The following is a 15,443-nucleotide window of genomic DNA, read 5'->3' as shown; positions in this document are numbered from 1 at the left end:
TAAATGTGAACAGCAGGCATGAATCTTATCCTAGGGGTCAGACGGGGCTATTTCTCTGTCCGATTACATTATTACTCTGGAATCGGATATATTTTTGGTTTTAATGGTGTTATATGAGTTTTATACTCGAACTGTTTTAGAAAGGCTTAGCTTCTAACCAAGTATGAAAATCCGTCCCGGCACGGAATGACTGTGAGCACCATTCAAGTTGGAACTCGGAGCTCCGATTTATGTTGCGTTCTTGTGTTCGTTGTCATCACGAGAAGCTCAGCTGAGAGCTACCAGGCGCGTCCACATAGTGGAATGCTCCATACGGAGTATCTACAACTGCAGTCGCGAACAATCAATCAGAGACCGGACGGCACCAGCTCTTGCTGTAATACTGAGTATGACAATGCGAGTTATTGGCGCTGTTAAATAGCTAATTGCCATAATGTTTTCGTGGCGATAGCTGGACGAGGATCGCTAACTCCACATACAATAACAACAAGAAATCCGCATCAAATTGGTAATAATATAGATAGCCTTGGCAACATTCAGAAACGCATGGTATACACCTGCTGTGGACTTTGGCTATGTATGAGTGAGTAAAATTATTTTACTCTACACGCGAAAAAATAGCAATGTGACAAATGCGAATATGGTTCGAAAAAATTTACTTTATGAAACTTAATTTCAAATTTGGGTTTTTACTAGTGATTTTACTGGTTAAACACTTTTTCATAAATAATTATTAAAATATTTGTTTAACTACGACTTTCTGAGCAAACAGTGTTTGCTGGCAAATTAGGCAATTAAATCTACAAATTTATTTTTCTGAAAAGAAACAATTTGGTATATTATTCATTCATTGTTATATGTGTTAAGGTGACATCACGACCACCACGAACTGTTTCCTTAGTTGCACTGAATAATGTTCGTTTTTTGTTTTTATTTCTGCCAGAGATGGAAATGTCACTACTTTTTCCACCCGAAAGGTACCGTAGTACTCAAGCGACCTATTTAGTACCTTTTGATGCACTAAGAATTTTGTTCGAGCTGTTATAATTTAGGAAAACGCATCAAGGCTATATAGAGATATTCGCTTGTTAGTCATTCGATAGAATCATGTCCGCCCAACTGTTGAATTTGCCGTAGGCAGGGGACACGCATTTTGCCCGTCGCTGTTACACTAAGAGTTGTTCTTGTGAAAAAAGTAGGCATGTCACGTATGAATAATCCTAGTGGTACGTGACTCTTAGGTGAGATTCAAATCCACTTACGTGAGCATGCGTTAGCAGAACAACTCGCAGACAAAAATTTCGATTCACGATAAATATTGACGAAAAAATCACGTTTAACGAAAAAATTGCAAACGGTGGACTGCAATAGCACATACGTAAACGAGTTAATTAGGTTGAAAAGGGGTTGCGCATACACCTAAGCCAGAAATCGAATTGTCGTGCACTCTAAATACTAAAAAAGTAACCTTAAAAAAGAAAATCTAAGTTAAGAATTCCGTGCTACTTATAAAATCCTTAATTGTTTTTCATGCCACGGCTCTTAGTTGGTTCATGTCTGGTATTGTGTCCCCATCTAACTGCCGGAATCTGTTAGTCGCGAAAGCCGGGCAGTGACATAGGAAATGTTCCAAAGACTCATCATCTTACCCGCATGCCCTACACAAACTATCACTTGCTGCACCGATTTTGCATAAGTGAGCTCGTAGTCCTATGTTTCCCGTTATGATATTGAAAGCTATTATTTTTGGATGCACTCTTTCCATGTTAGACGATTTTTTAAAGTGTAAACCCTTTTAAACCTTTATAAAAATTTCGACATTATTATTTTTATAAGAAATTAGATTGCAGATGCATGACATATTACATGCACAAGGATGTTAAGGTTTCAAAATTAAAGAGTCACTGATTGGCTATCCTGGGATTGTAACCTAGCTTACAAATTAGGAGCTAGACACTGTAGAGACTATTTTAACGCCTTTATTGAACAAAATAATAAAATCTGTTTTTTTTTTAATTTTTGATACATAGTTTACCCTGGATACCTTTCGAATATCACAATAACTTAAGAGCTGCTAAAAAAGAACCTGATGTTGATGTATGGGCCTTTGCTACAACAGTGTGGGAAATATTCTCACGTGGCGAGCCAATTGGCTTGGTGACAACTGAGATGCTGAGACAAAACTACAGCAGAGACGGTGGTATACTACCCATGCCAGACGATTGCCCACCAGAAATAGCCGAAATTATAATGGACGGTTGGAATACAGACCCAGAAAAAACCTTCAATCATATGCAAATAATAGAACGTTTAAGCTGCATAAAGGAGAGCCACAGTACCGATTCTACAACCAGAGATGTTTCAGAAAACATTTTTGAGAATTTGGGTAAGTGTGTAGTTTGTTGACAAAACTAAGAGGAACCAAGAGGTATTAAAGTACCATAACTAATTTCTGATTTCCAGAAGATGATCGGGCCCTACACAATGGTTTTACTGAACAGAGCGATATTTTCAGTTTTCCTAGTTATTTCAATGCAACGAATTCGGTGCTAGAAATACCGCGTGGCAAAGTAATATTCAAAAAGAAAATTGGCGAAGGCCATTACGGCACTGTTCATTTGGGTGAGGTTCGTTATAATGATAGTAATACAAGGGAATATGTAGCCATAAAAACATTAAAATCAGCTAGAGCAACACAACTGAGTAATGATTTTATGCGTGAAATCGAAATAATGGAGGTAAGAGTAATAGAGAAACATTATTATGAAACGGAATGAGCATTGTTACATAAACCGATTTTTTTTCAGTCTCTCTCTCATCGAAATATTGTCAAAATTAAACACTGGATACAACGACCGTTTTGTATAATAATGGAATATTTGGAAAGTGGTTCCTTTTTAGTATATTTAACTTCGAAAAAACCAAACTTGACGAATCCAATTCTATTGGGTTTTGCTTTGGACATTGCGAGAGTAAGTTTAAATAAAAGCATGCATTCGATACAAACTGTGTTATCAATAGACTAAATATTATCACGACTCCAAACACCAATGTCGAGCGAATTCGTTTTCATGAATTTTAACCACAACAAACGGATAGACAAAAAATCGAATCGGCTTATCTAAATAGAAGAAAATTTAGTGTTTCATGTGCCGGTCGCTACGCCAAGATAATACGAAAAATTATTTTGTATTATAGCTTCAGTCAAGAAATTAATTGCTCCAATTAATTTTTTAGTTGAAACTGCTTCAATCACAAAAATATTGATATCATCACCGTTTTTGAAAAAGTAATTGAAAAATTTTTCAATTTAAAAAATTGATTATTCAGTTATAGAAATTATTGAATTTTTCAATTAATTTTTTAATTGATCCAATTAAAAAAAAAATAATTAAAATTTTTGAAATTTTCAATTTGTTTTTTAATTGATCCTATTAATATCCGTGGGCACCAGCATTAAAAAGATATAAAGAGGTTCTCCAAAAAATTGCATGTGTCGGGTAGATTTGTTGTTGTTGTCATAACTGCGGCGCTTGACCGATGAAGGACTCCATCGGGTTAATCCGGCACGTAGAACCACAGAAAAAAATCGCAAAAAATGTCTACCCATATGAATTGCACAAGACAGCAACTCTGGACAGCTGTCAAATCGGACGAAGATGCGTGCAGCAGAGAGTCTTGCTTTGACCGTTAAGGGTTGCTATTATATTCTGCCTTTAATTGAATTTACTTAAGCATAATATTTGAATATTTGTTAAGATTCGAATAAGAAATAATAAGCTGATTCTGTTCAGCTTTTCAGGCAGAATGCTGTCGAACTCCACATAAAAAAAAACTTGGGCGAAACGTAAAAAACTATTATAGTGGCAACACTTGTAACTATTGCCGGCATCATTCTACTCTGCACCACCACTGTGGTACAGGGTATTTTAGATTTGTGCATTTGTTTGCAACGCTAAGAAGGAGAAGAGGAACACGTGTGCAATATTTCATCTAAATCGGTTCAGATTTAGATATAGCTCCCATATATAACTTTCATCCGATTTGACCTATAAAGGCTGTAGAAGCCACAATTTTGGTCCGATCTTTACCACATTTATCACGAAGTGCTTTTTGTGGCGTCCCAACATGTGTGCAAAATTTCATCAGAATCGGATCAGATTTATATATAGCTCCCATATATATCTTTCATCCGATATGGTCTTTTAAGACTGTAGAAGGCACAATTTTGGTCCGATCTTTACAAAATTTCATCAGAATCGAATCAGATTTATATATAGTTCCCATATATAACTTTCATCCGATATGGCCTTTTAAAGCTGTAGTAGCCACAATTTTGGTCCCATCCTTATAAAATTTTGCAGGAGATGTTTTATTTGACGTCGCACTACATGCAAAAAATCATCAAAATCGAATCAGATTTAGATAATACTCTCATATATATATTTTATGCGTTTCGAATTTTAAGGTTGTAGAAGCCACAATTTTCGTACCATCGTAAGAAAATCGTAGAAGGTTTTATTCGATATTTCAATAGGTATGCAAAATTAAAGTCTGACTAAAATTGGATATAAGTGCTATATATTAAAAGTATTACGAAGACTCGGTTGTGTAGGGTATTATATAGTCGGCTCCGCCTGACTTTTGTCTGGTTTTTGTTTGTTTTATTGGTTTCAGTGGTTCGCTTTTCTTTATATATTTAAGAAAAAGAGTATAAAATAGAGAAAACAATAAGTGCAAATAAAGAAAGGTGTTTTGGTATGGAAACAAAAACATCCAAAAAACGGATGACAAATTTTTAATTGAAATTTTTTTTGCGATTTGTTATGGCTCGGCGGCGAACAGGCCGGGCGACTTAATTACGTCGCTAACGATTACGAGCCTAACCAACTCAGAAACGTGAAAGTTTTTGCAGTCAAACAATGAAAAATTAATAAAGTACCGACTGAGCGTATCTATCTATTATATTAAATATGAAACTGTTGCGCTTTGTTTGTATGTTACCTATAGGATCAAAAAAGGCTGAACCGATTTTCATGAAATGTTCACAGATGGTAGAGATTGACCCCCAAATGGATATAGAGGACTCCATTAATTGATGTCTGAAGGGGGAGCGGACCCTCTCCCTCTGCCTAATTTTCAAAAACACCATATCTCGTAAGCGAAATTTGATTTGCCAAAATCACCAAATTGGTATAAATCTTTGGGATCATATAATCTGGGGGAACGCACTATACAAAAAACCCACCCAAACGGACATGTTTAACGATTGAGACAATATGGATATCAAATTAGCCGATTACTGGCTTAGGTCAATAGTGGCATGAGGCGGATTAATATCCGCACCATCTTTTCAACCTAACCTATTTAACCAAAAACCACTCCCAAACGGACATGTACGTCGACCGGGACAATATGGTATTCAAGCGAAAGGCACTTGAAAGTAAAATATAAAACTTATATAAAAATTTGGGGTCTATTCCTAGTCGGATGGCCCCACCCCGAACATATGCCCCAAATGAACATGTACACCTAACGGGACAATATGAGACTCAAACGAAAGGTATTTGAGAGCAAAATAGGAAACTTATATAAAAATTTAGATCAATTCACGGGGGTCGTCCTACTTCTAAATTTAGCCCCAAAAGGGACTAACGGGACAATATACGAATATAAATTATTTTCAAATTCGGACCATGTCAGAAGGGAGCCGCAAACACTTAAGGGAGTAGCGAAGCACACTCGATCAGCTAGTTATTCATATAAACAAAGACTTGTAACCTTTATCGATTAAATATTTATTCATTTGTGACATATTGGTGTAACGAAAACGCTTTTAATGCAATTATTCATTTTGAATTTCATAACAATTATTTACATTTTTTATCAATACGCTTAGGGTATGGACTATTTAGCTGGCCAAAACATAATTCATCGCGATTTGGCTGCTCGTAATATTTTGGTTGACAGAGATAGTGTCAAAATATCCGATTTTGGTTTAGCTCAGCGAGCAGATTCAGATGGCTATTATGTACCTCATAGTAGTCGTGAAATACCAATTAAATGGTAAGTTTATATTAATTTTTTTTATTTTTGAAAATCCGTCCTTGCTTCTCGTATAAAACAAATACCTTCCTCTTAGAAAAAGACCTAAACATATGTTATTTGTTAAATAAACATTTTATTTTAAGGTATGCGCCTGAGGCAATTAAAAAGGATGCCAAATTTTCATCACAATCCGATGTATGGTCCTATGGTGTTACACTGTTTGAAATGTTTTCAAGGGGAGAATCACCAAATCTCGAACCTAATGTGGAGTTATCACAAGAGGAATTTTTGATGAGACTGGATAGAGGAGATCGGTAAGAATTTTTGCATAGATTTTAAATTATATACATTAGGGTGATTACTTTTTTTACAACCTCGTTTCCCTGTATCATATTTTGATGAGTTTTTATTGAAGATTATATTTAAAAAAAAATTACATATAAGCTGATTCGATAAAAACAAAACTTATGCACAAAATGATTTTAAAATTTTCATTTATCAACATTTTGAGTATTTGTTTTGAACTCACTTGAACACAAGCTTTAAAACCACAAATATTTAACATAACATAGGATCATAAAACACATAAGGAAGTAAAATATTCACGTTGTTGTTGTTGTCGCCACATTTTCATGTAAAGGTGGCGATCCTTGTCACGCTCCTGTATGTGAGCAAGCTCGCTCTGGTCCAAAAGACCGATCGCCGCAGGAACAGGGTGATCATTGGTTATTTAAGGGCGCCAATAACTCGCGTTGTCATATCAAGCATCATTGGCACTCAGCATTCGTGCAAGAGCCGGTGCCGCTCGGCCGCTCACTGAGGCTCTTCTCTCGGTACCGTTGACTGTCCACGACTGCCATTGCAGCTACTCCATTCCACTATCCGCAACCTGTGGACGCGCCCGATAGCTCGCAGCTAAGCTTCTCGTGACAGCTATGAACACCACACAAATTGGATCTCAATGTTCCAGACTGTGTGGTGGTCACAGCTATCCCTTGCCGGTGGGAGAAATTTTTTTTTTTTTCCAGTGGGTGTTTAATCATTTGAGAGCTTTTAGGTAGTCATTCAGAGCAACATATAGTTTTCCAAAATCTTCAGCGCGGAACAATTGACAATGATTAGCCCGTGAGTAAGAAATGAATGAACAGATCTTACGCAACCTGTTAAAGCATCAGAATAAACGCAAAAAGAGCTAGAATGGCACGAGAGTTCCAGCGTGAACTCTTCTCAGTGAAGTGGTGGAAGACACAAGTGAGGTGGAAGAGAATCTTTATGTTGGCTCTCCAGCTTCCTGTTTTCCTAATCTCTGTTTTACTATTGCTGAAGGCTACTTTCAGTTGGTCATAATTGCTCATAAAATCCTGGGCAAAGAAGTACTCGATGTTTGGCGATTTATTCGATCCATGGAGCTCATCGTTCATGACAACGCGGAGAACGCGATCCAGACTATGATGAACTTTGGTATGGGGTGACCTTTCTCTAGTAATATTTGCTGCAGTCGAAGTACAATATCTGTCTTTTTACCGGTATCATCTCGAACATTATGGAGTCCTTCTGCGATTGTTCGAGCTTTCAACATTATTTCATTACATTCATTCTTGAGGACTTACACGTTTTCCACACATGCCACAGCAATTTGCGATAAAGTCAAAAGTAGAAACAAGGTCCTCAAGTCACTTGCCGACGGCAATTGGGGTGCTGACAAAGAAACCTTGTTGACCACGTACAAAGCAATTGGCCGGTCCGTGGTAAATTATACAGTGACACGCAGTGGAATAATATTCAGATCTGTCAGAATGTCGCCCTTCGGACTGCGACGGGCTGTCTTCTTAGTCCTCATGTTGACCATCTCCATCAGGAGACAAAGATCCTACCAGAGCGAAGACATAACTGCACAAGCAATACCTTTTGGACTGTTCTCGCAGGGAACATCCAAATCACCATCTTGTGGATAGGTATCCACCGCCCAGAAGCCTTAAGGTAGATCTTCATTATCTAGAGTGTAAGTTTCAGCGCTACATGAGAAAACCTCTAGATCAAGTGGCATATCAAGCGGGTCTAGACATATTGCATATTTTGCCCATGAACGTTCCACTAAGGAACAGGAGCAAACTTCTCACATATCAAAGAGTGCAGTCCGATTCTAGTTTAAGCTCAATGATAAGGGGCCTGCATTTTATAGCTGAGCCCGAACGGCGTGCCGTAGGGCGACACCTCTTTGGAGAGAAGTTTTACATGGCATAGTACCTCACAAATGTTGCCAGCATTAGGAGGGGAAAACCACCGCTGAAAATTTGTTCTGATGGTCTCGCCACGATTCGAACCCAGGCGTTCAGCGTCATAGGCGGACATGCTAACCTCTGGGCTACATACAAGTATGTATGTATGCAAGTTAAATTGTATTCAACATTCCTTCCCAATTTAATTCAATCGAAGAGGTTTGGTAAATATACCAGCTTCCATTATTTTAGTAGGGCAATATTCCAAACCCATTTCTTTTTTTTTCCTTTTCTTTTATAAAATAGTATTTATTGGGTTGCCCAAAAAGTAATTTTCGGCAATATAGTAGTAATATAGTCAGCGTTGACAAATTTTTTCAACGGCTTGTGACTCTGTAATTGCATTCTTTCTTCTGTCAGTTATCAGCTGTTACTTTTAGCTTGCTTTAGAAAAAAGTGCGCGAAATTTTGTTTACATTTGTTTGTTTGGCGTCAATTTTAATATGGGTACCACATGTATTGAAAGAAATGCATTAACAAACCGAATCAACGCTTGTGATATGCACCTTAAACGCAATGAATTCGATCCGTTTTTAAAACGAATCATAACTGGAGATGAAAAATGGATTGTTTACAACAACGTTAGTCGAAAACGATCATGGTCCAAGCATGGTGAACCAGCAGAAGGTTATGCTGTCTGTTTGGTGGGATTGGAAGGGTGTGGTATATTTTGAGCTGCTTCCAAGGAACCAAACGATTAATTCGGATGTTTACTGTCAACAATTGGACAAATTGAATACAGCCATCAAGGAGAAGCGACCAGAATTGGTCAATCGTAAAGGTGTCATATTCCACCAGGACAACGCTAGACCGCACACATCTTTGGTCACTCGCCAAAAACTGAGTGAGCTTGGCTGGGAACTTTTGATGCATCCACCATATAGCCCTGACCTTGCACCATCAGACTACCATTTATTTCGATCTTTGCAGAACTCCTTAAATGGTAAAACTTTCGGCAATGATGAGGCTATAAAATCGCACTTGGTTCGGGTTTTTTGCAGATAAAGGCCAGAAGTTCTATGAGCGTGGAATACTAAATTTGCCAGGAAGATGGCAAAAGGTTATCGAACAAAATGGCAATTATATATTTGATTAAAGTTCATTCTAAGTTTCATTAAAAATGCATTTACTTTCTTTTAAAAAATCCGCAATTACTTTTTAGGCAACCCAATATATAGGATGTATGCTTGCTACGCCGACTGAATTTTTCAAACTGAACCAAATTCAAACAACTTCATAGATTATAGTAGGATCTTGTTTGCGGCAACACCATTTTATTTAAATGGAAAACCGCTATTTGATTTTCTATCATTCCTCTTTTGAGCCCAAGCAGCATCAGCAAACCCATATAAGCCTTTCGTATATCCACATTTTAGATTAAGTCGCAATGATTTTGAACCATTAAGATTAGTTATCAGCCTGTTTAACTCATTTACGGCTTAAAATTGGAACAGCTGCTGTTATGTCAAGTCCAGAATTTACAGAAAAATAAAGCAGGCATCCAACTAAACGTCTATACTTTTCATTTCACTTTTCACGTCTTCTTTTACATATCCAACGTTTCCAATCCAGCATATTTCACAATCTCGTTTGCTCGTAATGCTCTTGACGTAAATTGTAAAAACCGTCATCCCCTTCTCAATTTCTATACCCAGATAATAACTTACTTCTCCAAAGGAAGTTATTTTAAAATTAGTTTTCAGCAAATTCAATACATAATCATGGTTTAAATCTGATGTCATTGCAACAAGAATATCGCCCACGTATTTTAGAACAAGTATCCACTGGCCATTTTTTTTTTCGTTTCGTAAAACACAACTATCTGTGAGCCCTTTCTTGAATGTTTTTTTTAGTTTATAGAATTTTCCATTGGAAGTTTCAAACCCTATTTGTTGCTCCAGATAAACCTACACATGCACTGATGGAGAAAATCAACAAGGGCAAGATTCTTATTGCCTTAATTCGGGAGCCATGGACGACCCAGAACAAAGTTATATGGACTGAACCATATTAACTACCAATTATTCTATGCTAACACTGGTACTCGCCCTAGACGTTGTCAACGTCGGATGCAACAGTGGTGAGACGGGAGACGGTAGAGCATACCTGGCATCACTTTATCTGCCTTTCAACTCTCCGACACCTCCAGCCACGTTGGAGCTGTAACGGCTGGTGGGGAAAGCAAAACAGACAGGAAACGAGGTACTAAAAGGGTGCGATGCAAACTCTCACCACATTTCGTGAGGCTGTATCAACACTAATAAGCGGGACCAAACTCTGGCAGAGTTTTTGAATACTAACGACCTAATAACACCACAACCTTTATTAATAGGATTAGGGAGGAGGTATTAGATGTGACGATATGTTCGGAAAATCTAATCGATGAGGTTCAGGATTGGAGGGTCTCCATGGAACACTCTTTCTCTGGCCATCGCTACATTAGGTTTAGAATAGCACGGCCAGCGTCGAATCCGATAAGCTTGCGGAATAAGTTGAAAACCAAATGGACAAAATTCGGAAGACTACTCAGAAGAAGACTTGGCCAAGATAATTTAGATTGTCCAAGCATGGAAAAAAAGCGGAAGTATATTGGGATGTATATTACACACGGCTCAAGGAATACAATAAAATTACCAGAGTGGCAAAACGTGCCTCCTAGAAGCTTTTCTGCGAACAGGTCGATAGTGTTAGTGTTGATGCAACGGAGCACATGTTGATGCTTTTGATGAAAACCCATTTGCAACAGGATGCTACAGGACTCACGGAGACACCGGAATCTTGGAATAATGATGCTGATTGAAGAATTATCATTACAGAATTTATGGTGAAGGAATCTTTGAAGAGCTTCAAACCATTTAAGTCACCCCACTTAAGGGAATATTAACGGCGTTACTACAGAAGGAGGCAGACTGTCTGACGCCTCACCTTGCCAATATTTTCACAGCTTGCCTAGAACTTGCATATACTCCGAAATCCTGGCAGGCGGCAGGGGTTGTATTTATACACACGCAGCATGGCAACTTATGCGACACCAAAGGCCTACAGACCTTACGTCCTTTCTACTCAAAACCATGGAATATAGTGTGAACACCATGATAAAGAGTAGGACATTCCGCGAACTGCTCAAATACAAGGAGAGTGTTCGTCTTTTTTCGTCATGGGAGAGGCACATCCCGGAGTGCCTTCTTCGTACGCTTCTGGTCCGTGCCGGGATTGAAAAGAACCCCGGACCCTGGTTCTGTTCGGTTTGCCAGAACCGCCTTCATCATCGGTCGGTGTCGGTGAGGTGTAACCGGTGCTTGGAGTGGGTACATTTCCGTTCTTGCTCTGGCCTAACTTCGCTACGGGAGTGTAGTCATACTGGCTATGTCGCTAGGTGCTGTGCGAACATAGCCAGCAGTGGGTCACAAGCGTCGCCGTCGTCGCTTTCGGCGTCCTCGTCGTCGGACTATGTGACCCCCCCGACCTCTCCTGTATGGCAATTTATGCAACGACAGCACCCTAGCCCCACTATTGCCAGGCCAGTGCCGGGAAGTGTATCGTTCTTGCAGTTAAATTGCAACGGACTGCGTGGCAAGATTGATGAGATCGTAGATTTTATGAGTCGGAAGAGCATATCGGTCGCAGCGATCCAGCAGACAAAGCTGACCAACACCTGCAGCTTGCACAGTTGTCACGGTTACAATGTGCTACGTAAGGATCGCTCAAGGAATGGAGGTGGGGGATTGGCCTTCGTTATACATCATTCCGTGCAGTATAGACCTATCTTGCCTGCGCTTGACGCTAGTGACCCATACATGGAATGTATGGGGGTAGCAGTCAGGTCTGGTACTGCCGAGATAGAGATATACAACGTGTATATACCGCCGGTTGGTAGCTATGTCCCGATTAATGGCCAGGCTTACAACCCCGACATAAGTGCGTTGCTATCTGGCCATATTCGTCTGGTTCTGGGGGATTTTAATACACATCACACGTCATGGCATTCTCCCCTAGGTAACGACCAGCGTGGCATAGCTTTGGCAGAGCAGATAGATAGCTCCACGTTTTGCACGGTGAATGAGGATGCCCCCACTAGGATTACGAGGAGGTGCAGCAGCTCGCCAGACATCTCAATCGCATCCCCTGATCTCCTGAGTGACGTATCCTGGCAAGCCGTCATCTCTTTGGGGTCAGACCACCTCCCCATAATTCTCACCATCGACCGACCACCCGACTTCATAACCTCTGAGCGCCGGACGTTTATCAATTATAAGAAGGCCGATTGGACTGGCTTCAGAGAGTATACCAATCGCCGATTCAATGAACTGCCACCCCCCTCTGATGTGCTTGTGGCCGCTCGCTTTATACCAGCCGGTCGAATACCACAAGTGCGACCCAATTTCCCGGCGCAAGCAGTGGTACTCGCTGACGAGCGTGATGGGATTCGTGCTATGAACCCCACTAACCCCAGAATCAGCGAGCTGAATCTGGAAATAAACAGGGTAGTCAACGAACATAAGCGGAATTTGTGGCTGGAACACTTGGAGCAATGTAACTTAGGCACCGGTGCAGGCAAACTGTGGGCCACTGTTAAGTCTCTCTAGAACCCCGGTAGACGGAACGATAGGACCTCAGTCACTTTTGGCGAGATAACCGTGACTGATCCGAAGAGATGCGCCAGGTTGTTCAACCGTCAATTTATTGTGCATGCCGAGAGAGACAAGGCAAGGAGGAGAGCTATTCGCCGTATTCGTGGTCTCCAAGCCGATGAACAGCCATCACAATTTACCGTGGGCGAAGTTACGAATGTCATTCGTGGCGCCAAATCTTCCAAGGCGTTGGGCCCCGACGGAATCTCTACATTGATGCTGAAGAATCTGGATTCACCTGGAGTTGAGTACCTTACCACTGTCCTTAACCTGTCATTGAACACTCTTATAGTTCCCGATGTCTGGAAAATGGGCAGAGTAATCCCGCTACTGAAGTCTGGAAAAGACCCGAGTTTGGGGGAGTCGTACAGACCGATCTCCCTTCTCTCACCAGTGGCAAAGAAGCTTGAGGCATTACTCCTCCCGAGCCTCGTAGGAGAATTTCCATTTGCCGAGCATCAACATGGATTTCGGAGACTGCACAGCACAACAACAGCTTTGCATCAACAATCAATGCAATCAACCCAGGCCATGTGATAGGACGGTCCTCGTGGCACTGGACCTATCGAAGGCATTCGACACGGTCAGCCATGCCAAATTATTTGAGGACATCGCCAACACGTCCCTCCAGCCAGGCCTGAAACATTGCGTCGCGAATTATCTGTGTGGCCGCCAGTCATTTGTGGAATTTAGGGATAAGAAGTCGAAACACCGTAGAGTGAAACAGGGAGTTCCCCAAGGTGGGGTGATATCTCCGGCTCTGTTTAATCTCTACCTATCCTCCATCCCACCCGCTCCAGACGGCATAGAGATCGTATCATATGCGGACGATTGTACGATCATGGCATCAGGCCCCCACCCATTGATGACATCTGCGATAGGTTGAACGTCTACCTCAACGAGCTTGCCTCATATTTCGCTGCAAGAAATCTGAAGATATCCGCCACCAAATCTTCAGCCACTCTGTTCACTACAAATACGCGTGAGGTGAATTCTGAGCTGACTGTGATGGTCGATGGAGAATTGATTCCGACCATCAAGTGTCCCAAAATACTTGGCGTCACATTTGACAGCTCCTACACTTTCTCCCCACATGCCACAGCAATCTGCAATAAAGTCAAAAGTAGAAACAAGGTCCTCAAGTCACTCGCTGGCAGCACTTGGGGTGCAGACAAAGAAACCTTGTTGACCACGTACAAAGCAATTGGCCGGTCTGTGGTAAGTTATGCAGCGCCAGTGTGGTCACGTCAACTTTGTGACACGCAGTGGAATAATATTCAGATCTGTCAGAATGCCGCCCTCCGAACTGCGACGGGCTCTCCTCAGTTCTCATGTGGACCACCTCCATCAGGAGACAAAGATCCTACCAGTGCGAAGACATAACTACATGCTGTCTAAGCAATACCTTTTGGACTGTTATCGCAGAAATCATCCAAATCATCATCTTGTGGATAGATACCCACCGCCCAGAAGCCTTAAGGTAGATCTACATGATCTAGAGCGTGAGGTCCAGCGCTACAAGAGAGAACCTCTAGATCAAGCGGCATATCAAGCGGGTCTGAACAACATTCATGCAGACACGGTAGCAGACGCGTTAATTGGCTACCGGGTGAATGTAGTCCTTGGAGAACGACCGCCACCCATTGCACCCGAAGAAATCGACCCCTCCCCAGCAAACCAGAGTAGTTCTGGCTCAATTACGTTTCGGCAGATGCAGCCGCCTCAATTCCCACAGAGCTAGGATTGATGCCGACGTGCAAGATGTATGTCCCGATTGTAACCAGGGACCGCACGATACACGTCACCTGTTTAACTGCTCGGCCAGACCCACTCGACTCAGACCCAGATCCCTGTGGACGCACCCCATCTTAGTCGCGGAGTTCCTGGGTCTTGACACTCAACAGAATCAAGCAGACGAAAGATAGAACACAATAAACTGCTACAACAACAACAACAAGGAGCATGCCTATGAAGGCAAGGTCGATGGAGAATGCCTTGCACGAGGTTGTGCATAAAATAAAAGAATCCTTCGATGGCAAAACGGTTCCATTGACATCGAGGGGGCTTTTAATAATGTGCGGACCGACACACTGGTCCAACCCTTTGATCAGTATCGGGTGGAACCGGTCCTAAGAGACTGGATAAGCCATATGCTATGGAACAGATGGATAAATTGTGTGCCCCATGACATAAATATAAGGGAGAAAGTGGCAAAAGGTACGCCGCATGGAGGCATTTTATCGCCACTCCTATGGTTGACCACCATAAATGACCTATTACGGATGCCGACTGAGGAGGGATTTGAAACCGTCTGCTACGCAGACGATGTTATAATACTTCTAAGAGGCAAGGGTCCGAATGAGCTATGCAGAAGCTAGCTAGACCCAGAGTTCTCAATGTTAACCCTGAGAAGACTGAAATATGCCTGTTCACGAGGAAGACGAAGGTGGGTCAATTTAACGCACCAAGTTTCCTTAATAAGACG

At 41.1% G+C, this 15,443-nt stretch overlaps 1 protein-coding gene across 1 annotated transcript in view; it reads left to right on the top strand.

Annotated features, from left to right (window-relative positions):
* LOC106090670 (tyrosine-protein kinase hopscotch) overlaps positions 1 to 15,443 on the top strand; it is a 29,403-nt gene that overhangs the window by 11,136 nt on the left and 2,824 nt on the right. The window contains exons 9-13 of the mRNA XM_013256948.2: positions 2,031 to 2,386; positions 2,464 to 2,738; positions 2,808 to 2,972; positions 5,900 to 6,066; positions 6,192 to 6,362. Of these exons, the coding sequence (XP_013112402.1) occupies positions 2,031 to 2,386; positions 2,464 to 2,738; positions 2,808 to 2,972; positions 5,900 to 6,066; positions 6,192 to 6,362 (1,134 nt within the window). The remainder of the gene's footprint in view (positions 1 to 2,030; positions 2,387 to 2,463; positions 2,739 to 2,807; positions 2,973 to 5,899; positions 6,067 to 6,191; positions 6,363 to 15,443) is intronic.

This window comes from Stomoxys calcitrans, chromosome 4 (genome assembly GCF_963082655.1).
Source record: "Stomoxys calcitrans chromosome 4, idStoCalc2.1, whole genome shotgun sequence".
Lineage (NCBI taxonomy): Eukaryota > Metazoa > Arthropoda > Insecta > Diptera > Muscidae > Stomoxys > Stomoxys calcitrans.
The sequence above is the reverse complement of the archived record's forward strand: the minus strand, read 5'-3'. Positions and strand labels throughout refer to the sequence as shown.